This window comes from Caloenas nicobarica, chromosome 8 (genome assembly GCF_036013445.1).
Source record: "Caloenas nicobarica isolate bCalNic1 chromosome 8, bCalNic1.hap1, whole genome shotgun sequence".
Classification (NCBI taxonomy): Eukaryota; Metazoa; Chordata; class Aves; order Columbiformes; family Columbidae; genus Caloenas; species Caloenas nicobarica.
The window spans coordinates 21,185,493-21,208,146 of NC_088252.1; the positions used below are offsets into that span (position 1 = coordinate 21,185,493).

The 22,654-nt window shown below is 43.2% G+C and overlaps 1 protein-coding gene across 8 annotated transcripts in view; it reads left to right on the top strand.

The window, feature by feature from the left end:
- Positions 1–2,843: 2,843 nt before the first annotated feature.
- Positions 2,844–22,654, top strand: part of ABCC5 (ATP binding cassette subfamily C member 5) — a 46,404-nt gene continuing 26,593 nt past the window's right edge. For 3 of the 8 annotated variants that reach the window (XM_065639679.1, XM_065639684.1, XM_065639682.1), the window contains exons 1-5: positions 2,844–2,933; positions 4,241–4,415; positions 16,201–16,358; positions 17,495–17,650; positions 18,376–18,523. In XM_065639679.1, coding sequence (XP_065495751.1) covers positions 4,287–4,415; positions 16,201–16,358; positions 17,495–17,650; positions 18,376–18,523 — 591 coding nt within the window. In that variant the 5' untranslated portion in view covers positions 2,844–2,933; positions 4,241–4,286. Of the gene's footprint in view, positions 2,934–3,514; positions 3,647–3,682; positions 3,731–4,240; positions 4,416–16,200; positions 16,359–17,494; positions 17,651–18,375; positions 18,524–18,960; positions 22,520–22,654 lie in introns of those variants that run through there. The other 5 variants (XM_065639683.1, XM_065639687.1, XM_065639686.1 and 2 more) reach the window with 5 other exon arrangements.

Below are 22,654 nucleotides of genomic sequence, written 5' to 3' on the forward strand. Positions count from 1 at the left end.
CCACAAACTAAGCCTTGGTTTTCCTGGTCCACCCAGCCATGCTCCATTATCAGCTCCAACGGCTCAAGTTGCTGTGTTTCAAGTATTACTTTCAATCGGTTGCTGATGTTTGTTTTGGGGTGGAGGGGAGCAGATTCTGGACACCTCCATGAAAACTAATTCTCAGGTGTTGTTTCCTCTCCACATGGTCTGCAGGTGTTGGCTTTGAAGCTGCCGTGAGCTCTTTGGTCTGGCTGTGCTTTTCTTGCTGCAGTCAGGGCTGGTTACGATGAATCAGGGCAAGTTTTAATACTGTGCAGGCCTTTTTTATGTAACAGCTGCCATCCCGCAGGGATGAATCCGGGACTCGCAGCAGTAAAAGCATCAGCTGCTGCCACTGGAGCTAAAGACGTAGCTCCTCTGGCTGGTAGCACTAGTGCGTTTATATCCTTTAGAATAAATGCTGGAGGAAATTTGTGACACACTTATAAGCGGGTTATGCCTACATAAGCATTTTCTTCCCACCATCAGACTAAGGGAGTACGTGCACTTGCAGGACCACAGGTTTGAAAACACAGCTGATGTTGCCACCAGCCCGTCACCCAGAGCTAGCGTGAGCAGAGTCTGCGCATCATTATTTACCAGCACAGTTTTGTACTGGCACTCTCACCCTCCCTTTTACTCTCAGATCTGCTCCAGCACTGGAGAAACCAAGGACAGAACAAGTGTAGGCAGGGCCTTGGCTCCTCGGCTTAAACAACACTCTCTGCTCATCTTTCCTAACACATTTTGCAACCACTTTGGCATAATCGAAGTTCATGTTCTTCTTTCCCTCTAGGCACACAATACAGAGCTTTTGGGCTTCAACATCCCATCAGTTCAAAAACCACCAGCCACCTCTGAAAAGCAGCTCTGGCTGCTGCCACAGCCCAGGGGCCAAAGACACGCTCATGCTCAGAACCATTTCAGGTCAACACCCTAAAATACAATACAAGTAATTCACCTTGAAGCTTTAACAGGGTTTAATTCTCACTGTCATTCACACCTTGTCCTTTCTGTTTATGCTGTTTAACTACATTGCTCAGTAACTGCACATCTATTTACCCCAACACTCCAGTGTGTTTGATGCAGACACAGGTCTCTTTAGCAACTGTTCAAAGACTTACTCTAAATTGCCTCCTGCCTTAAAATCCACCTTTTGCTGGGAGATGGCATTTATAAAGCATGAAGTGTACCTTGCAGCTTCCTTCCCAATAAAATCTTGGCCAACCCAATCTGGAATTGCAGGATCGTGAGTCCTGGGGAACAGATGGCAGGAAAACACAATGGCCACGTGTGCTTTCAGCTGCCACACCATGGAAAGGGCCCTGCTTCTGTGTGTTTGTCTGTCAGTTCTCCTGTCTCAAAGTGTTAGGGCGCTTGCAATGGAGCTGGTTCTCATTTTTGCCAGAAATGGAGTTGGAGCTCTGCAGGATGTGTAATCGTATGTGTCACAGAGCTCTGAGAGGATTCTCTTGTACCTTAAGGGTGTCCTTGAATCGTTGCTTGCATGGTGACACCTGTTACCTCTACTGTTGGCTTGTGGGCTTGGAAGGAATATTCTGGGGTGAGTTTTACTTCCAGATTCCATCTTCCATCTTTACCTATTTCAGCTTTTCTATCAAATTCATTCTCACGAACATTCCTAACAGGAGATCAAGGACTGTGGTGCAAACAGGCACTTGTTACATAAACCACTTAAATGAGACATTGGCCAAATTTGGCTGCTGGAAAGAAGATGTTAGATGAGGACAAGGTATTTAAACACAGCAGAGGAGAAGCTGCAGCTCAGGGTTAGTTAAGGATATTTACAGCCCCGAGAGGAAATACAGCTGTGTCCATCTCCTCCTTCAATGACTTCCCTGAGGCAGGGGCTGGATTCCCTGTCACACTGTGCTGGGGGAGCGGGACCATCGCTGCCCCTCAGCCCCCGCCACACAGGGACGCAGGGCCCCGCTCCACCCCCTTCAGCGGGCAGAGCTTGACTTGGAATCCCCGGGGACAAGCTCACAGCCTCTTTAGCTGGTCTGAATCCCCACAGCAGTGGCTTCCCTGGCCTCCTGCGGGTGCTGCTCCAAGCCCGGCGTGCTGCAGGGAGCTGCAGGGCTGCGGCTGACGGGTGCACACAGAAGCCAGCGCTCCAGCCCCGGCTGTGCTCCAGGTTAAGCCCCAGGTAAGGACACGGTCCCACCTTCCCCGGCCGAAAGGCTGTAAATAACCGGCAGCAAGTGACGGGCTGGTGCAAACCACCGACCGGCAGAGCAGGTGGGTGCAACCGCGGCTGAAGCTGGAGACACCGCTCCTCCTGCTCTGGCCGCCCCCGCTCCGCCTCTGCAAACCAGGCAGCGCCCTGCGGCAGCGCCCGCGGCGGGACGGGGCGGGGAACCGAGAGCACCCGCGTCCTGCCGGCAGCGGGTCCCTCGGCTCTGCGTGCGGCTGCCCGAGCAGAGCGGGGTCCTCCGGCCCATCCCACGTTCGCTGCGCGGGGTGCACGGTACCGCACCGCACTACGTTGCATTTGCATTGCACTACGCTGCATGACGCTGCACTGCACTGCACTGCAGCCGTAACCTGCGGCTCGCGCCGGCCGGTGGCGAACGTTCCAGACCCCCCACGCTGCGGCAGCAGCGGCGGGAAGGGAGCGGGCGGGGCACGGCTGGGAGGGGCGGGCAGACGACGGTAGCCCCCGCGCGGGGCCTTCTGGGAAACGTAGTTCTCGGCCGCCAAAAGCGTGCGGCCGGCACGGAGGCCTGGACTACATTTCCCGTGGGGCGCCGCGCGGGAGCGGCCACCGCAGTCCCCGCCCTCCTCTCCGCGCAGGCGCACTGGAGACGCCGGAACCGCTATAAGGGATGTTGTTTGGCTTCGCGGCCGCTGAGCGGAGGAGCCGCAGCGGGGGCTGTCGCCGGGCGGAGGTGAGCGGGGCGGTCCGCCCGTTACCGGGGGCAGGTGCTGCGGTGGGGGCGGGAGGCCACCCTGTGCGTGCGTGAGGGGGCCGCCGCGCGGCTGAGGAGGCGGCTGTGCCGCCCCTTTCCTGTGAGGAGGCCGGTCGAGCAGTCCTGTTCCCCGCCCCCCCGCCCCCTCAGTGAAGAGCTGCGCTGTGCCCCCTCCCGCCGGGAGCTCGGGGCATCGCCGTCCGCCCCGCCCGGGCGGGGATCTGTCCCTGAGCAGGCAGGGCCTCTCTTGTTTACGCCGGTGCGGCGGGGGACGGAACAGGGAACGGCACCCCCGCCCCGCGCTGCCGGGGGGCTGACCCGCTCCCCTGTGGGGTGCGGAGCCAGGGGGTACTGCAGCCCCGGGCCCGCCGCCCTGCGGCATCCTCGCCCGGCGCTGGCACACGGGGCCGCGGGGTGCGGGAGCAGCGCCGAGCTGTGCCGGGCGGGGGGCGGCGCTGGACGCGGCCGGTGCCAGCGGGCGGGGAAGGAGCGGTTTGTGCAGCCCAGTGCACCGAGCCGGACCTGCTGATGCGGATTCTGACTGATGTAACTTAGTGAGGCTTCTTCCATCGTGCTAGTTTAAGGCGAGGGACAGATGTAATAAAGCAGAGTTATAAAACAACGTCTTGCAGTGGGAGGCGATTTTTCTCCTCGGGACTCTGATTCTCCTTCTGACCTTCCAGGGCGGTTTGGTAGGTTGAGGGAAAACCTGCAGTGCTGAAGATGTGATTCCGCCCTGTGCATGTTCATAGTTAATGATAGCCCAAGCTTATGGAGTAAGTCAATAAGGCTATAGAGAAGGAATATATCTTTCTTTATTAATGTGGAATGACTAATTTTGTCATGTGGTATCTCTAGAGGAGTCAGTTTTGCAAAACTTCGTACTGGTAAGTTATTGGCTATGTGCAACTAACAAAACATTTAAAGGATTTGATCTTCCAAGTAGAGTTGCTCAAGGTTTTAACTAAGTACTGTAGGTATTACTTTAATCTGTGAGGTTGCATAATGGTATTTCAGACTTCTAAAGGAGGAAGTGTAACAGCACTCTAGTGCATTGAGAATCACTGTACTATTTGGTTACCTCGGGGTATGTTTAAACTAGTTCAGGAGAAGTTAGTCTTGTGTGTGTTTCCAAAGTCACATTATTATGGTCTTGTTGTAATAAACCCCTTATGTGCTTGCTTTTTGATTTTTGCTTAAAAAAATAAACTCCAAAAATAGATGACTAAAAGTAACTGGTGTGTTGGGCATTGCATATACTTAAGTGGAATTTAATTATTTTTCAGATACTTGAGGTGAAAATACACGTGTAAACCCTGGCGTTTACAGAAGATGAAAGACATCGACATAGGAAAAGAGTACATTATACCCAGTCCTGGGTATAGAAGTGTGAGGGAGAGAGCCAACTCAGTGCAGCATGAAGAGCAGGAAGGGTCAAAATTTCAGCATGCTAAACATAAGGTCAGTTTATTTTTTCATTGTTTGTTTTGCAGTCTATGCTTATTAAATTACATGCAGCAGCTGCCTTCTTGCTGTGCCAGCTCTATATAGATTCACTGCATTGAAGGTCAATAATGAATATTCCCTGTTGTGTGAAAGAGGTCATTCCAAGGGGTACTGTAGCTGGCTTAGTAACATGTATGAGCACTTACTAAGACTTTTTTTTTTTCCACTTTTAAATGCCTTTTTAGTAACATTTGAACAAAACACACTTTTCTAGTGTTCAGATCTTGATGTGAATCCAGGAAATGTTTTAAGCTTTTGTATTTGAGAACCATTACAACAAAGTAAAAACAGTGAAGAACTTGGCACAAATTATGAACTGTTCAGTGTTGGCAGCTGAAAAAACTCTTAATCATGCTGTGTTTTTTCTCAAGGATTAACTTTCTAAAGCAGATGTCTAGCTTGCTCTGGTAGCAAGATTTTTACTTTTTCCCTCAGAAGTAATCCGTATTGAATACTGTTTCTTCTGTTGTCTATGTATTTGACATGGCGAGGTCCTGTCGTAATTAATTCTAGTTTAATTTGAGAGCTGGGTCTTGAAATAATCTCTGGCTTAGACCTTGCATGTCATTGTTCTGAGCTTCTAATTTTTAGAGCTTCTTCCCACTGAAGAGTGCATATACCAAGTGCTATGGCGGGGGGGGGGAGCTCAGTTAAATGGAAACACCCACACTGGTGAAAGGTGTGGTCTGAAAGTAATAGCCTGTGCCAGCTGATGAAGGTTAAAATATTAGCTGCTCTGAATGCTAGTACTGAAATATTTTCTTGCCTGTCTGTCTTAAAATACTAATGCAGAACTTTCTGAAGTGAGACGAATAAAGTTGATACTGCTTATGTCTGGTTTTTACAATGACAAGGGGCTTGCAGCTTTTTGCTGGGCATTCCATGTTGATTGCCTGTGACAGACCTGGTGTGAGAGGGTTGGAGATGGGGGAAGTTGCTGTATTTGTATGGAAGACTTGTGAAGACTTAAAAGGCTTGAGTTTTGCTGTGTTGTACTACACACTGGGATGCTATGTACTTCAGATAAGCCTTACCTTGTTTGACCTGTCAAAACCCTTTAAGCCCCAGTGTTTATGTGGGGTGACAGTGCTGCACTGCTGTTTTTTGAGACAGGAGTGCTCTGCTCTGCAGCAGGCTGAGTGCAGTTGGTACCTGCAGCTCCGTGTCCCTACAGGCTCTATGACTCAGCAGAGCGCTGCTGACGGTGTTAGGAGGAAGGTGGAGTGTTTGATTGCATTAGAGCAGGCTCTGATGCAGAACTAAGAGCTCTCTGGAGTCACAGTGCAGCTTCTTGCCATCCACCGCACATCATCCAGTAGCAAATCTGCTCTGTCACATTAGTGGTGACAACAGGGATGCCATTGGTGGACAGCATTGTTTCCTGACCACTGGCAGTGGAGTTAGGCAGTAATCATTGCATGTTGTCTCTGCCTGTTGTTCTGCATCATCTAATCAGTTCATGCCTGTTTTTAATTTTTCAGGACAAAATTCTTATTTTATTTCTAAACCTTTTAAATGAATGAAATCAAACCAGCATATTTGTTTTTGAAAGCAGAAAGGAAGCTAAGTCCTGCACATTTGTACAGCGTGGCATGAAAATCTGTAACTTTGAGGCAACTTCAGATCAGCTTAACTCTATTGCTGCAGTCTTGTTTACCCTTCTCACCCTACCTTACTCTTCTACCCCTATTATTTGATTTACTTATGCCATATGACTACAGGGTAGTAGGTGTAGATAACTGATTGCAAATCGGGGGTTTTGTAAAACTTACGATTACTGATGCAAGAAAATGGCTCACCCTAGTTCTTACATAGAACTTCATCTCTTTTGGTTTCTTTGAGTGGAAGAATCAACTCAACTTATCTTGCCAATGGAATCAGCTAGTTCTGACACGTTACCCATTTTACTTGATAGTTATCTTGTTCAGTATGCTAGGGTTCAGTTATTTCTAGCTCAAACACTAGTACCCTTTTTGTTTGCTAGCCTTATAGCTTGGATATATACAATCCATAAACACAAACAGCTCTGAATTTGTTGCTGCATATTGGTGAGATTAAATCCTACTTACTTGCAAAATATTGAGGTTAAGTGAGAAGAGCTGTATTCGTAACACTTTATCTAAGTTACATGTTCATGTTTGTGTACCAGTTGTCTTCCTTTCTAGTTGCAACAACCTCTGGTTTCAGCAGCATTCTTGGCTTTATCACTTTTTGGGATGTTTTATCTTGTTGATAACGGGGATATGCCAAGACTTCTTTTGTAAGGCTGATCTGTAACTATTTGGTCAAGTGCTTCTCCTTTGCCTCTAACAAAAGAGGTAGAAGCTGTAGCTCAGCAGTTAAAAAATGATATTTCAAGGGCAGAAAAGGGACTGTGTCCTTTGCTACTTTGCCCTTTATGAAAGCTGGGACTGGGTCAGATGCCCAAGCTGGTTTATAGGGCAAACGTTGGCACAGCTGGTGACAGAACACAATGGAGGGCTGATGTGGTGGAGAAAGGTAGGACCACAGCACTTCAGGTAAGCTGTAGTGGAACTCTGTTATTTGGACAACAGAGTCCAGTGTGCCAGCAATAGAGTTTTTGAGAATCAAATTTCTTGCAGAAAACCTAGTTTAGGATTTGAAGTAGCTTGACCAGCAAATGACAAAGCTGTAAGCATCATCTGTATTGCAGGCAACAAGCTGCAAGCAGATTAAAGCTGTTACTTTACCACTAACTTCAGATCTTTGTGGAATGCAGGTTTGAGACTGTTTTGCAGCAGAATTACACTGCATGAGGTAGATTTCTTGCTCATATGTTGCATAGGTACCTCATACAGCATAGTGTGAGGCAGAACTGGGTAGTTCCCTCTGAGGAGGATACAGGAATGTGCTGCCTTTGGTAGTCAAGGACCACTGGTTAATGGCCAGTGGTGGTGGCTGCTTCTGGCAGGGCTACAGGTACATTTGACTGATCAATAACATGACTCATTGGTTTTCCTGTTGCCTGTATTGCTGTGTTTTTATACATCCTTCTTAACCTGAAGCGGACTAGACTAGCTGATTGCCTGATCAAGATCTTTACAGGTGAAAGACTGATTTTACTACTGAGCCAAGACTGCAGAGCCTTTTTATATGTCTGTCTTATTTGCCTTGCATAGAGGTTGTATTCAACTTTGCTCTTTCTGTCCTGAAACTTCCATCCTGGTGTTCAGGTTTCCTGCTGAAAGGATGCTGTAATGGATGTTCGCCACAATAATGAAAAAGAACTTGCAATTCTTTCCTTAGAAGATTAAACACTGTTTGGTCACAGCCTGAAAGGTTGCTTGTTTGAAAGACAGGAGCTTTTCAAATAGGCTTCCTGGAATCATAATTGAAATCGTGCTGCAATAGAAGTACATCTAATCCAGCATTTCCTGGTGCTTAATGGGAATGTTGCTATAGAAATTTGGACCTCTGAAATAGGAGCTCTGGGGCTGAAATTCAACAAACAATTTTTATTCAACTCATGAATGCATATATTTGTGAATAAGCTTCTGCACTGTGTCCTTAGAACAATTGATTTTTAAGTTTTTGTTGGAGACCTTAATGTAGCTTACAAAATAGGGTGTTAACTACCTATTCCTGATGCATAATACCATACTAATTGGACTGGGGGGGTCGTGGCTCTTTTGAATGAAGATAACTTGTAGGTGCACTTGCTGCCTAGCACTATAGTCAGTAGTCTTCATCTATAAGAAGCTGTTACATTACTAGTGAATGAAAGTTAAGTGATGCTTTGGAATACTGATTTATATTTACACCTTTAGAACTTTTTGTTCTTGGAATGGCTGCGTGCTTCAAGTTGTATCTGAAGTAATTGTATTTAGTTTTTCTCATGAAAGCAGTGTGTCCTGAGGAGGAGGGCAGATCCCATTGTGTCCACAAAATATACTGTAAAATGACAGATAAGGAGAAGAAATAACTTGTTCTAGAAGTGTTTTTTGCAATAGGCTCTTCTCAAATGCAGACTTCATATTCATTTGACAGAACAGTGAGTGTTTTGCTCCTCTACCCCATTATGTTTGCAACAACAGAAGATGTGGAAGCAGCTTGTTCTCATGATACACAATACTTGTGAGAATTCAATTCCCAAGATTTGAGTCTGTAAATTAACAATGCTAGGGCACTAATTTACAATTTATACTCCAAGCTGTACTTGGTTCTAACTGGGATGTAGTGTTCAGGATTAGGCTCTTGCTGCTGAAGCATAATGGCTGAATCTACACCATCTGTGGCAAGCTGCAAGTGCAAATTGCTGCATTTGAAGACATGGGGCAGTGTGGTACTGTAGAGATTGCTTTAAACATGCAGGAAAAAATGTGTTACTAACTTTAGCTATCAGGAGCCCTACTAATACTTCTGTCCTTACCTTGATCTCTTGTTTTTCAGGTGTGTCTGACAGCTTTTGCCAAAGATGACAGAGAATGTGATCAGAACTTGGAGTTGATACAAATCCTTCAAGCACTGATAGATTTGAAGTGATTTTATCAGTGTCTGACTGTCCAATAGTCAGATAACTCTGCCTTTCAACCTCTCTGGAGCATCTCAAGTGTCTGAACCAGCAGTGCTGAACAACATGTTAAAAAATAAGAATGTGAATGTAGCCTGGGTACTAGTGCCTTGGCACTCCCTGCTCAGAGCAGCCCTTCTATACAGCTTAACTATAGGATTTTAGTTGTAGCTGAAGCTGCTGGATGTCTCTGCATTTTCCAGACAATGTCATTTTCATAATCAAGTAAACACAGATTTAAGGAATTGCAGCCTGAGTAGGCTCTTCAGGGGCTGTAGGTGTTCTGAGTCAGTCTCTACACAGAAAGGTATTGCTGTGTGGCTGGAGCAGATTACAGTGAGAAGCTGCAGTAGTTTGATCTGGTGCCAGTGCTCACTGCATAAGATGAAACTGTAGTTGACTACTTCGTCAAGAAAACTGCTGAAATGCTAGATTTGTTTCAGTTGCCACCCAGCTAAGCATCTTGTTGGTGTTTGGCTGTGCTAGGAGAGATGTGCAAGAGTAGAGCAAATCTGGATATATGTTCATGTTCTGAAACTTGTAACTGCTGCCATCATACTCTTTATGGCTGTACTTAGCATATATACAAGTGCAGTCTTGGAGACCTTATTTTTTCAGATTATAGCTTCACAGAAGGTGAGGGAAGACTGTTTAGGTTGTGCTGTCATAAAATGTAAAATTGACAGAGATGGGTATATAACAATAAATCTGATTATAATTTAAACTTAGAATTAGAGTTTCAGCTTTTGCAGTGTAGTGCATTGATGTACTCTGCTGCAGTCTGACTGTGAGGAGATACTTCCCGGGACTGTTATGAAATTGGAAATTTATGCTATTAAACTTCATTGCTTATAATGTCACTTGACTCTTCTACAAAGTAGGAAAGAAAACAGCGTTTGTCCACTGATCTTTGGAAGCCTCATACAAAAGGCTATGCTAGGTGAGGCATGCTCCTTTACGGCTCCTGCGTCTGTGTGTTCTTCCCCTGCCTGTGAACCAACTGCTGCAGTGTAAGGCACTGATAGTACATTCTAAAATGAACCAATTTCTACCAACAGGATCAGGTCTGTTACAGTAACATCAGCTCTGGGGGCTAGAAGTGTAACATTGTAGTTGAGCAGCTGCAGTAGTGGGGAATTCAGGTGGATTGATGACTAGACCAGTTCTGCCGATGGTGCCCATAAGAGGTTATGCAGGACCTTACTCTGATTGGTGAAGTTTTAACTGAACACTGTGGTATATATCATCATAAGAGCAAAATATGACAGAGTCTACAACTTCAATACAACCTGTGTGGTGTCTAAACACATGCAGTATGGTGGATAGAAACATCTTGTGATAATAAATCTCTAAAATTGTGGGGATGGGGGATTCCTGTTTCAGAGCAATGGTTTTCCTCTGCAGTTCATTATTGTAGAACAAGTGGCTGTAGGCTGGGCCCCTTAGACAAAGAGAAGCCACTGCAGGGGACTTTGAGGGGGAAAGAACAGCCACCATAATGTCTCATGCTGAGAGGAAGGAGAGGTTAAATGGAACCAACATCTTAGATAAAAAGAGATAGAAATTAGGAACACAAGCCCCAGTGCTGAAGGGGGCTAAGGTGGACAGTGTGTGAAACTGAAGCATAGCATCCTTCAAACCCAGTTTCAGTGACTTAACTACTGCGACAGGGCCTAGAATATCTATGAATCTACCCTTGTTAAAAGCTGTAGAGAATTTTCCTGTTGTAAACTTGATGATACTCAATGTTTCTAAGCAGTGCACGGGAGGGAAAGGAAGATGGAAACTTTTGCCTTCCTTAGCATTTCTACTTTGGTTTACTATTACACAATCTACAAGCATTTTAAGGGTTAAGTAGACAGTGCGGCTCTATCAGGAGCATGTAAAATGCTCTCAAGTTTAATCTCAAGCTATTGTTCTCATGGTTCTTTCAGAAACTTGTCTGAAGAATCTCAGTGTGATCAACAGAGCTGAAACACTGTGATAAGTTCGAATAATGAGCTCAAGAAGGCAAATCTAGGCAAGTGAAATGCCTACATACTGAAGGCATGTTTCTCTAAATGTCAACTATTTCTACTTTTTCAAGTCAAATGAAAGTAGAACTTAAATGTCTCATCAGTATTTCTTTATCTTTGAAAACTTTGAACACAGTTAGACTGTGTGGAAGCAAAGACTTGTGTACCTTTCTGAAGATGCGTTAATTCCATGATAGGCCCAAAAACCCGAATGTATTATCTTGGTTATAATCATGTTCTGTCAAATTGTTCTACCATTGAACTTCTGCTACTAAAGTACTTCCTGACTTGACAAAAGATCCTTGACTTGGTTGTTGGTGAATGTTTTATGATGGTTCTCTAACCACTTTGAAGAAGTGATATTTCTACCTGTCATCTATATATACATATATATGATCAGCTGGAGTGTGTCCATCAGATGGTCATGTATCAAAAGTTTACCTGAGAGTTGGAGGAGAGTTAACTGTATCTGAGGAGGCATACACTTAGTAATAGGAGAAACAAAAAGCCAAAATCTTTCACTGGCCAGAGACGTTCTCTAGAGAAATATGGTGATCTGGCTATTCAAAGCTTCCATTTAAAGTCAGCTGTCATCTTTAGTGCACTAACCCTCCTTTGTCAAAGTCTTAGCCACATGATAAAGTTTCAGATCTGGCCACTTGCCAGTATTGTCTTTGGCTACTGTTGGTTGATGTTCTTTTGTCCAAAGCAGATTTGTAAATCAGCCTGCTTGTGACCAAAAGTGTGTAAGGAACAGATGAACCATCAGTGAAGGAAAGCTTGCAGTCTCTCTTCCGTTGTAGTGTTCCACATTAGTGCTGGAGACATTCTGCCCTATGACTCTCAACTCAGTGTACAGTTGCAAGAATTGCCAGAAGGATTTAATGGATCCATCCAAACTACTGGAGAACTTAACCTGAAATGAGTCAAAACTCACATGCAGGGAATTTTGATACCTTGAGACAGATGCTTGTTTTTGAACTTTCATATCCTAGTTCTAAGGAACAGTCAGTTGTGGTCTGAACTGAAAACTTGGGGCTGTTCCACAAACAAAATCTGTATTTCAATCCTTTTGAGTACTAAGGTTAAAGTATTTCAAAATCTACATGTTTGGAGCCCTGAGGTGTGTACTTTGAGTTTACTAGTTTGTTTTCCACTTGAGTGGGGTGCTCCTTGCTTTTGGAAGTATGTGTTGGTACAGAAGGATGGGTTAAATAAAAAAGGCTGTTGTATTAGGCTTGGTAAACGCTGTGATGTCAGGGTTTCTGCTGTTGTTCACTGCTGGTTCCACTCCACAGAATTTTACTTTTAAAGACTCCCTAGATACTCCTGGTGGTGTACTAAGTTGACCTATGTAGCTTCTGTTGTGTTACAGCTTAGGCATGGCCTGAGTAAAGGATATTACTGGAAGAACACCTCCAGCATATGGCAGGCCGGCGGCATGTGGTTCAGGATAGCGCTGCCTACCTGAGTGAGTCAGGACCCAAATCCTCAGCCTGTGCTGTGCTAGTTTGATCTGCTTAGTGAGGAGTTAGTTTCCCAGCTTTGCAATCAGAACACGTGCAGTGTGCTAATTCTATAGGGCAATTTATAGTTAAGGCTGATCACTATTTCCAGTTCCACAGGTGACTCCTGTGGATCAGTGTATAACCTCAGTTCTGAATGAATCCTGTATCCTTTGATTACAAGATTATGAATACTAGTTTTAATGCAAAACAGGAGACATGGATTCATGTATACCAGAAGGCTAAGCAGGTGCACAGCTGTATTCAGATGCATACAAAGCAGCTACTGTTGCAAAATGAACACTGCATGTCAAACTCCACATTTCTTGGATTGCAGGAATAAGTGGATTTGCTAGGGAAGAGTTTAGAACATCTCACCTCAATGCTAATGCTTGCCAGAATTCAAGGGCAAGGTCAACTAAGCAATGTTCCTAAAGAAACTAATATACCTGTCCTCAGCAAGGAGTCCATGTGCATCAAGTAAAATTGCTGTCTCTATATATACATGACTATAAAATATTCAGGCTCATCACAAACATACATAGCCTGACCTTCTTTGGCTACAGATCCCTGATATCTGTGCCAAGCACTACTGGGAGACTTCTACCCTAGTCGGAGGATGCATAAACTCAGGCTGGCTTTGAAACCATGACTCAAATGCTACTCCAACTTCTGCTAATCCCAGCCCGGAAGAGCAACTGCTGAGGTCTTGTGTAATGAAGTCATATGTAACAGCGTGTTAGAATGACTGGACTTCAAGCTGTTGAATCTCTGAACTCTTGTGGAAGTTAGAGCACACCTCTGAAATGGCAATTCTCTTTTCACTTAAGGGAAATATGGCACAGCTGCACCTAGTCCTGTGTTTGGATATATGGCTGGTGCTGTAAAGAGCTGCTCTTGTCTGCAGCGGGGAAGGCAGCAGAGGCACAAGCTTTCACATATTCCACTTATCAGGAGGTGGAAGAAAATGGAGGCCCTAACTTCTTGACTTGGTTCATTGCAGCAATCCTGGAAGCTGTAACCATAATTTCCAGGTATCTAAAGCTGTCTGGTGGTCTTCTCTTGGTGATGTGTGAATTCAGCTCTGCTGATAGTACTTTACACTCAATGCATTCAGGTGTTTAAAGAATCAGGGTGTCCTTCCTCATACCTGTTGTCTGCAATCTAGCCCTGTGTCTACTCTTTGCTGCTCCTACTTCAGGGACACCGCTGGTATGGATGAATGACACACGAAAACAGTTATAATTGTAGCTAAAATTCATTATAATACCCTGCCCAGAGTAGGCTGGGAGTCTAATGCTGCAAATCCCCCTAGTAATACTTTTGTAGATCGTATACTGTGTTAAGTCCAGTGAAAGGAGAAGAAGAAGATTTCCTTAGTGGAATATAAAGTTCATAGAGTGCTTGCTGCTTCACCAAGCAATGACAGATTTGACAGTATTTGGACCTGCAAACCTAATACCTCATTTTTAGATGCTCCTGGGTTTGGTGACTTCCAGAAGTCTAGACAACAGTGTCTTAGGGGTTGCTTATGCTACCTGCAAAAGCAGTGTATAAAACCTTAGCTACTTTTAAGTGGGGTTATGCTTGGAGAGACTGTAATTTTGGGGAGAAAACATGTAAGTAAAACTTCAGAGTATATTTTCCTAGAGTCTTGTTTTATTTTGGTTTAGCTATCCTTAAGCTAACTGGGATAGTTGTTCCTATCTTCCCCAGCCCATACAAACTAATAACTAATCTTGTTTTGAAACACCAGTCCTTTAATGAAGTCTCAAATATTTAAAAACTGCTATTCAGCCTGGAGTTCTAAATGGCGAATGCTTTAAGCACTAAGCAGGCCTGATGATCGTGTAATTCTACTTCTCCCCATATACCCACCTACTCCTGAGATCTACTGTGCTGCTAGTTTCCCACTTGCCTCTCCTTACTGGGAACCTGAAAGGAGTGAGGAGGCCGGCTGAGCTCTGCCTTCCATGTGCAAGAGGTGGGAGGGCCTGTGCTGCAGCATTGCCAACTCAGAGTTCTTTACTGCTTAAATAAAACAATTTTATCTTTCTGTAATAGCAAATCAACCACAGTAGCTTTTCAGTCTGTATCAGCTCCAGAGATTAACAATGAAAACCTTCATATGTCTGCTCAGGTTTCTTGTCAGGCAGCAGTAGGACCAGGAGAGATGCAGCTTCTTTCCTGCAGTTTTATGAGCCCTGGAAGATGTTCTGCCTTGTGGAAGAGGGGACAATAGTAGTTTGGTGGGTGGGGTTTGGTTTGTATGTTGACTGCATACACATCAAATTGTTTGTCTGCAAGTTGAGTAAGGGATGGAAAATGTTTTGCTTGGCCTCCAGGCCTGTCTAGTTCTGCTATTATCTTCTGATGTTACAGTTGTCAAACAAATAAATTGCTATGTCCTGTGTTAAATGTGAGATTGCCTCTCTGAAAGGCTAGGATCTCACTGTTTGTGTGTGGTGGTGTGGTTTGTTTGGCTTGTGTTTTGTGTTTTTTTTTTTTTTTTTTGTCCTCCTTTCTTCCGTATACAGCATAGCTGCCTTCTTTCTCAGAGATAAATGCCCATGCTGGCTGCTTAGCATTTTTCTTCTATTTCACATATTTGAGTTTGCCTGCCTTTCTGCATAATGTTCCTGATGCCCCTTTTGCTTCCTACAGAATTTGTCTTGCTTACCTCTGACATCCTCTATATTTGACAGCTAATAAAGGTAAACGTGATATCTGAGACAGCCAGGAAGATTTTTTTTTTACCTCAGGACTGATTTTTTTCTGCAAAGTAGCTCCATTTAAAAAAAAAAAAAAAATAACATGGCACTGCAATAAATGGTCTGTTAAGTTAGAAAAACCAGTAGTGAGCCCTGTGTGGGTATAGATGGTAAGCTCATCCCCTCAGATAGTTTTGCCACATCCAGCTTCTGATCAAAAGCTTTGTTGGAACTCTACATCATTTTGACTACTCCATATCATTACTGTTTCCGTTCTCCTCGTAGATTAGCATTTAGGCCTGCCTTTCACTGGGGCTGTGGAAAAGCTTTCCCGAGATAAGGTTTGCCTTCTAAATGGTTGGTAATAAAGTTGCTGAGCAATTGAGAAGTGTGGCTGAGAGCAGAGAAAACTATCATCTTTGTTACCTTTAGTTTAGGGAAGAAGAGAAAAAGCAGGAAACGTGATGAAAGTACAACTCTGCTTAGTGCGTATTTGGTTTGTGATCTAATCCGAGGTACTTATGAGGAAGGGAGTTTAGTAGTGTTCTGAAAATAATTTTAATTTTCTGTGTATAAGAATATCTAAATTATACTAAGAGGGTATAAGTTCATCAAGAATGTGTGTCTTAACTTCACTGCGTAAGCCAGTTGTTTTCCTTAACTGATGTCATAGGTACTTGATTTTGTAATTTCCTTCTATTGTATTTCTTGTGGCAAGATGCAAGATTATTCCCATCTGTCCATTTATCCTTTGAACGCACAGGCACAATACTGGTATTAATTTATGTTTTACAAATGCGACAATCTAATGCAGATCTATGATGTGTGCTGAAGCCTGTCCTCTAAGACATTTAAATGATGGTGGTCGCCGTTGCTCAATAATTTACAAAAGAAAGAGGTGCAAAGTGCCTGAAGTCAGGACTCTGTAAACTTTAAACCTAGTTTTGAAGTCTGGCTCTGTCTTTCTTGGGAAAACAGATTGAATGCCAGGATGCCTTGGAAGCAGCTGCTCGGGCAGAGGGGCTGCCACTGGACACCTCTGTGCATTCCCAGCTGAGAATGCTGAACGAGGAGCATCACAAGGGCAAATACCACCATGGCCTGAATGCGCTGAAACCCATACGGACTACTTCCAAGTAAGTATCTAGGCTACAAAAGAACAGAAAGTATTTGCTTTTCAAACCAGTCGCAAAGCAAATGTTGTGATTTAACCCCAGCTGGCAGCTAAGCACCATGCAGCCACTCGCTGCCCTCCTCTCCTGTGGGATGGGATAGAGAATGGAAAAAAAAGAGTAAAACTCCTGGGTTGAGATAAAGACAGTTTAATAGGGCAACAAAGGAAAATAAAACAACAACAATAGTAATAATAATAATAATGGTAAAATCACAGAATCAAAGAATGGTTGGGGTTGGGAGGAACCTCTGGACATCATCTAGTCCAATGCGCCTGCTGAAGCAGGTTCACCCAGAGCAGATCACAGAGGAATGTGTCCAGGTGGGTCTTGAATGTCTCCAGAGAAGGAGACTCCACAACCTCTCTGGGCAGCCTGTTCCAGGGCTCTGGCACCCTCAAAGTAAAGAAGTTTCACCTCATATTCAGATGGAACCTCCCGTGCTTCAGTCTGTGCCTGTTGTCCCTCATCCTATCATTGGAATGAGTCTGGTCCCATCCTCTTGACACCCACCCTTGAGATATTTATAAACATTGATGAGATCCCCTCTCAGCCTTCTCTTCTCCAGGCTGAACAGAAGAGTGAAAATGAGTTGCACACAATGTAGTTGCAGCGATCAATGCTCAGCGTGTTCCAGAGCAGCAGTTCCCCTGGCCAGCTTCCCCCAAAAGATGTACTGAGCATGATGTTACATGGTATGAATGTCCCTTTGGCCAGTTTGGATCAACTGTCCTGCCTCTGCCCCTCCCAGCTTCTTGTGCACCTGGCATGGTGTGGGAAGCTGAAAAGTCCTGGACTACTTAACAAAAACTAAAACATCAGTATGTTATCAACATTATTCTCATACTAAATCCAAATCACAACACTATACCAGCTACTAGGAAGCAAATTAACTCTATCCCAGCCAAAACCAGAACAGCAGGGCTGCAGCTGTAGGTCTGCTGACTGATACTGAAAACATTTGAATGTGTTTAGCAAGTATGACTGTCGTGGGCTGTGTGGTGCTGAGTACTTTCAATGAGAGGAGGCTTTGTTTTTCTCAAGGACTTAAGATTCTGTTTCCTTTTTCATTTGTGATTTTTTTTTTTTTTTTCTTTTAGACACCAGCACCCTATTGATAATGCTGGGCTCTTCTCCTGCATGACCTTCTCCTGGCTCACTCCTTTGGCCCACAGAGCATACAAGAAAGGAGAGTTGTTTATGGATGATGTGTGGTCTTTATCAAGGCATGAGTCTTCAGATGTCAATTGCAGAAGGTAGAGACATCTTGTTCCTTATTATTTTCTTGTTTGTGGGGTGGGTTTTTTTGTACACTAGTTCACGGGCAATGATATAGTATTGCCCTAGAATAACAGCACTGATATTTTATTCTGCCTTTTTCAGAATAGCGGAATTTAGTTTTATCCTTGATAGACTAATTCATCCTGCTACACTGTTTCTGTACGCTCACTGATTTCAGTGAACTTAGGGGATTCTATCTCCAGGAGTGTTTTGCCGTTGTTTTTCCGATTTTACATGATTTGTCTTTAAACTTTGTGTTAAAACGAAGTTATTTCTCAAGACCACACTGAAAAAAATCTTGCGCTAAAATAATGAAAAGTAATACTGACAGTAGCAAGGGGATTTGAGTATTGGTCATATCTTAAAATCAAGCTTACCTTTTATGACAACTCTTCTGTCAGATCAGCAAGGAAAGACTGACAAGTCAGTGTGTTGAGATTGACAAAGACACTGCAGACAAAGCAAAAGGCATTATATTTTTCGTCCCTCTTTTCTAGAATTAGCACAACATAGGTATTTCAAGATGTAGATATTTTTCTTTACCTCACAGAATGTACGATGTATTTATTTCTCTTGATATCTAGTAATTTTTGTTGCTCTGAGCTAGGAAGTGCTTGGGATTTTCACAAAGAAGTACCTATGGGATTGTACATTCTCTCATGGTGAAAAATTTATAACATGAGGCTTCTGTTTTGGTCAGGCTGGAGAGATTGTGGCAGGAAGAACTGAAAGAAGTTGGGCCTGATGATGCTTCTCTCCGGAGGGTTGTGTGGATTTTCTGCCGCACCAGGCTCATCATTTCCATAGTGTGTCTGATGATCACGCAGCTCGCGGGTTTTAGTGGACCAGTAAGTAATATCCATCCTTTTTTTAACAACCCCAGGGGGCTCCATCTCATGGCCAACTGTAAAAATCTTAAGGTTTCATTGCAGAATCACTTAAATGTTTTGACTAGCTAGACATTTTGGGGCAAAATTCCAGAGTGATACAATAATCCAAGATAGGTTTCCCACAGCTGATGGATCAGTTGCTGAATACCGAGGCCAAGTTCTTGGAGGAGGGTGGGGGAGTTTAGGTATCTTGGAGGAAATGCACACTTGTTTTTTCTCTCTGGTTCTGAGTATAGTTTAAAGTTCTTCCTTAAATATTATGTGGTCTTTATGCATAACATTCTGATGTGCAGGTCTTACAATGGTTTTCTTTTTCTTTTTGAAATTCTGTAAATTTACCTTGGAATAAAATTCAGTCTGATAAAACACTAATCTTAGATTATTGGCATTAATAGCACAGTCTTCAAGAAGTGGAACGAAACGATTATATTAAAGCACTACTTAAACTAATGTGAGCAGGTCTCAAGAAATCTGTGGGTATAGTTTTTACTGATCCTACAGGGAGTGGTCAGACAGGTTTCATGTAGAAGTGTTAGAGTATGTTATTGGCTCTAGGAACTGCTGCTGTTTGTTGCTATGGGTTGTAATGAAGATAACAGCATATGGGACTTGACATTCACACCATTTTTTGTCACCTGTTTGTTGCACATGCTGTGCAGATTTACAGTTGAAATTTTGACTAAATTTATTCTCTACACATTTCCCTTGAGGAGTAGGAGCAGTATTACTGCTAGTAGTACACGTTTCAGTGTGCTGGTAAGCTGAAGGTTCATTTCTTGGGTAAGTACACATGGGTGCACTGTTAGGTGAAATATCTTTTTAAAATGTTTTCCTGCTTTTAAATGTGTTACCAAAATGATGTTCTGCTTTTTAAGCCTGTTTAAAGTTTGCCTTGTTTTGTGTAATATGAATAACAATAAATGTTTCTGTGGTATTGTTTTCTTGGTAAGAATTTGTAGTAGCTTGTATTATAAAACATACAAACATACTTTGGTAATTAACAATAAATAATGATTAAGGTTTTAACAGCACTAGCTTTTCCCAAGAAGAGCTTCTGTCATTGTTTCACTACAGGGCTTTAGTAGCTGCTTTTATCTTTAGCAAAGAACTTGCACGAAGGTTGCCCCTAATTTCTGTGGTGTAATTTCCTCAGTTGGTCTCAGCTGAACTGCTGAATTGAGAGTGAGTGGGAGGGGAAGGAGAAAAACAAACCAACTTGATGAGGCTGGGGGCTACCACTGCAATTGATGCTTGATTTGGGTGATTTAAAATTATCTATAGACATTTGCCCATTTACAGGCAACCTTATTCATTTCTCTGAATAAGGGATGATTCCCTTTTGGTTTCATCATTTGGCATGAAAAATACATCTTTACCATCCCTCCTCCCTGTTTTTAAAACCGGCATGCCCCACAGATATGCCTATGCTGTCTCCTCAGAAGTATCAGTGCTTTCTTGTATTGTTACTCCCTTTCAGTCACCTGAAGGTGAAAAGGGATATCAGGAAAAGCACTTGACCTCAGGTATTGGTGAAAATTATAAAAATGGAGTTAAACACTATATTAGACTTCAACAATTTTAATTGAATGTCTATGACCTCGAAATGCCAGCCCGCAACTGTGGCATTGCTAATGGGTGTTGTAATGGTTATAACTGGAAAGGACTAGTTGCAGACTTCCTGTGTGTAGTGTTTTTCTTTTTTTTTTTTTTTTTAAAACCAACTAGATCCTTCAAGGGTCTTCCTTTGATAAATTCTGTGTCTGGCACAGTATCCAAACTCGTAACCTGATGAGACTGCTGCATGTGTCGGACTGCCTTGTAATAACCATCAGAATGTACGACTATAGATGAGATGCTATTTACCAGCAGTGAATATTTGCTGCCATTTGATCAACTACCAAAACTTTCATGTTCAGGTTGAGGAACAAAGAAGTTTTTGATTACTAAACGCAATCAGTTTAACTCCAGGTCTGAACAATGTACCTGTTTGTAACTGTTCAGAGCTATTCCTCCTGTTTGGGAGATGGGGAAATTTGCTATTTTAGTGGAGTACAGCTTGACAGTTTGGTCAGTTATTGGAGGGGGGAGTGGTAAGCTCTTGGAGGTAAGTTTCCCAATTTCCCAGTTGGCTCCAGTTGCAGCCTGTCCCGTGCTGTCGCACGCTGGCTGCAGCAGGGACGCCAGCGCTGCAGTGGGACCAGTGACAGAAGCTGTTCTTTAGAATTTTCAGGATGTGGCTGTTTTCTGCGTCAGAATGAGACAGTCCTGCTGGGCAGAGCCAACGCCAAGAGCAAAGGTAAGGTAATGTTTATTCCATGGGAATGCTTAAGACAGCCAAGCAGCTAGTACCAACTACTACGGTAATAGTCACAGGAGTTCCTTTTTCCCCATTAGCTTGAGTTTGTTTTTTGCACTGTAACTTTCTTGTTTTGTAAATAACTTTATGCTGGATTCCTTTTGTTAAGCTAGTTCGAATTCAAATAGTATGTGTTCAGATGTAAATGTTACTTCTGTGTGACTTTTTTCCCCTCCCTTTTCACAATTCTTTAATCTGCTGTTTCCTCTTTTCTTTCTCCTGGAGAAAAAAAAATGAGGGTATTATATAAGCTGGTCTCTATTTCATCACGGGAGATGCTGAATCTATAAAATAGTGCTGAAAAATTGCACTAAAAAGTTTTGGGAGGAATGAGACCCCAGGAAACATCTGCTATCTTTATACATCCTCTGTTGGAGACTTTCAGCAATGCTGTGGTGTGCGAGGAAATGCTTTGCAGTCTGCGACCATGCTGAGTTACAGCTCGTGAGGAAAAAGGGGAATTTTCACCCCAATTGCTCAGTGACTCGGTTGCATATGTTGGATTGAATACTGGAAAAAGAAGTCAGTAATCTTCTTAGTAACTGCAAACCAACTGTATGCAGTTATGGTCCAAACTGTTGATGTAAAACTCAATCCAAGTAAGGAGAAAGTTGGAATGCAATAGGTCTGTGAGTATGAGCTCCTGACGTTTGTTCAGGGATCCGTATGTAAATTTTCTCAGTGGCCATTCTAGAACCTGATGGACATCTGGCTTTAATTCGCACCTGTGAAAAAGAGCAAAATTATTTACAGCATGTTTCCTTGGTTCTGACGTGCAGAATTATTTTCCTCAGAACAGATGAATTTGATCTCAATTTTTTTCCTGTTATTTGGTGCTGCGCTATCACTATTAGTGCCTTTGCTGAAGTAGTGGGGTTTTGTTTTTTTCTTCTCTTCAAACTATACAGAACTCTTATTTGCAAAACCTGTTTTAGCCGAGAGGACTTCAAAGGACTATGATGTGAAAGGCTTCTCAAGTATTTTCTTTGGTCTCAGATTTTTTTTTTATTGTTGCTTTTTACTGTGGGCAAAGGTAATTCTCTACTCTGTACTAGCATATTGAAAGCACCAATATCTTAAAGCATAATTTGTTGAAAAGCTCATTATGAAATCTTTTGTTGTCTGTGCAGCCTCACTGTAGGATACTTTTTAAACCAGATTTCAGAATTTGTGCAGCCTCAGAAGCCTCCTCTGCTGGCACCTGCAAGTTTGACTTCTTTTGGACTTCATGAACAAATACCATTCTGTTTTTGTATCTTTATGATTTTGTGTGCAGTTTCAAATCTAGTTTATGTTAGAGGCCAAGACTGACTGTTCGATTTTAGCCCTTTATAATTATCCTGTATGTGCAGATTGTATGTTTAAATGATGATCTACCTGTTGTACAGTGTTTTTGATATGTTACCATTTAAGATGGCACTTTATTTCAAATAAAAGTCTGTTGTTTCGCAGTCAATAATACTTAATATTGCTGGTGATTGTGAGTTGTATGATGTTATATTGTGCCGTTGGACCACAAAGAGCTGGAGGTGGGAACTGGTGATTCTGGGGGCTGTCTTATTTCTACAGGTGATGTTTGAAATGTGATTCCTGAGGTAAAGTGTTGATGTTTTTTTGGGGGGAGAGGGTATGGGGAGGGATTAAATGGTTAATTTTTTGTCTTTTTTTTTTTTCCTCCCTCGTCCCCAATGATTTGTGATATTGTGTACCTTGTGATTTCTGCTTGTTTTTTT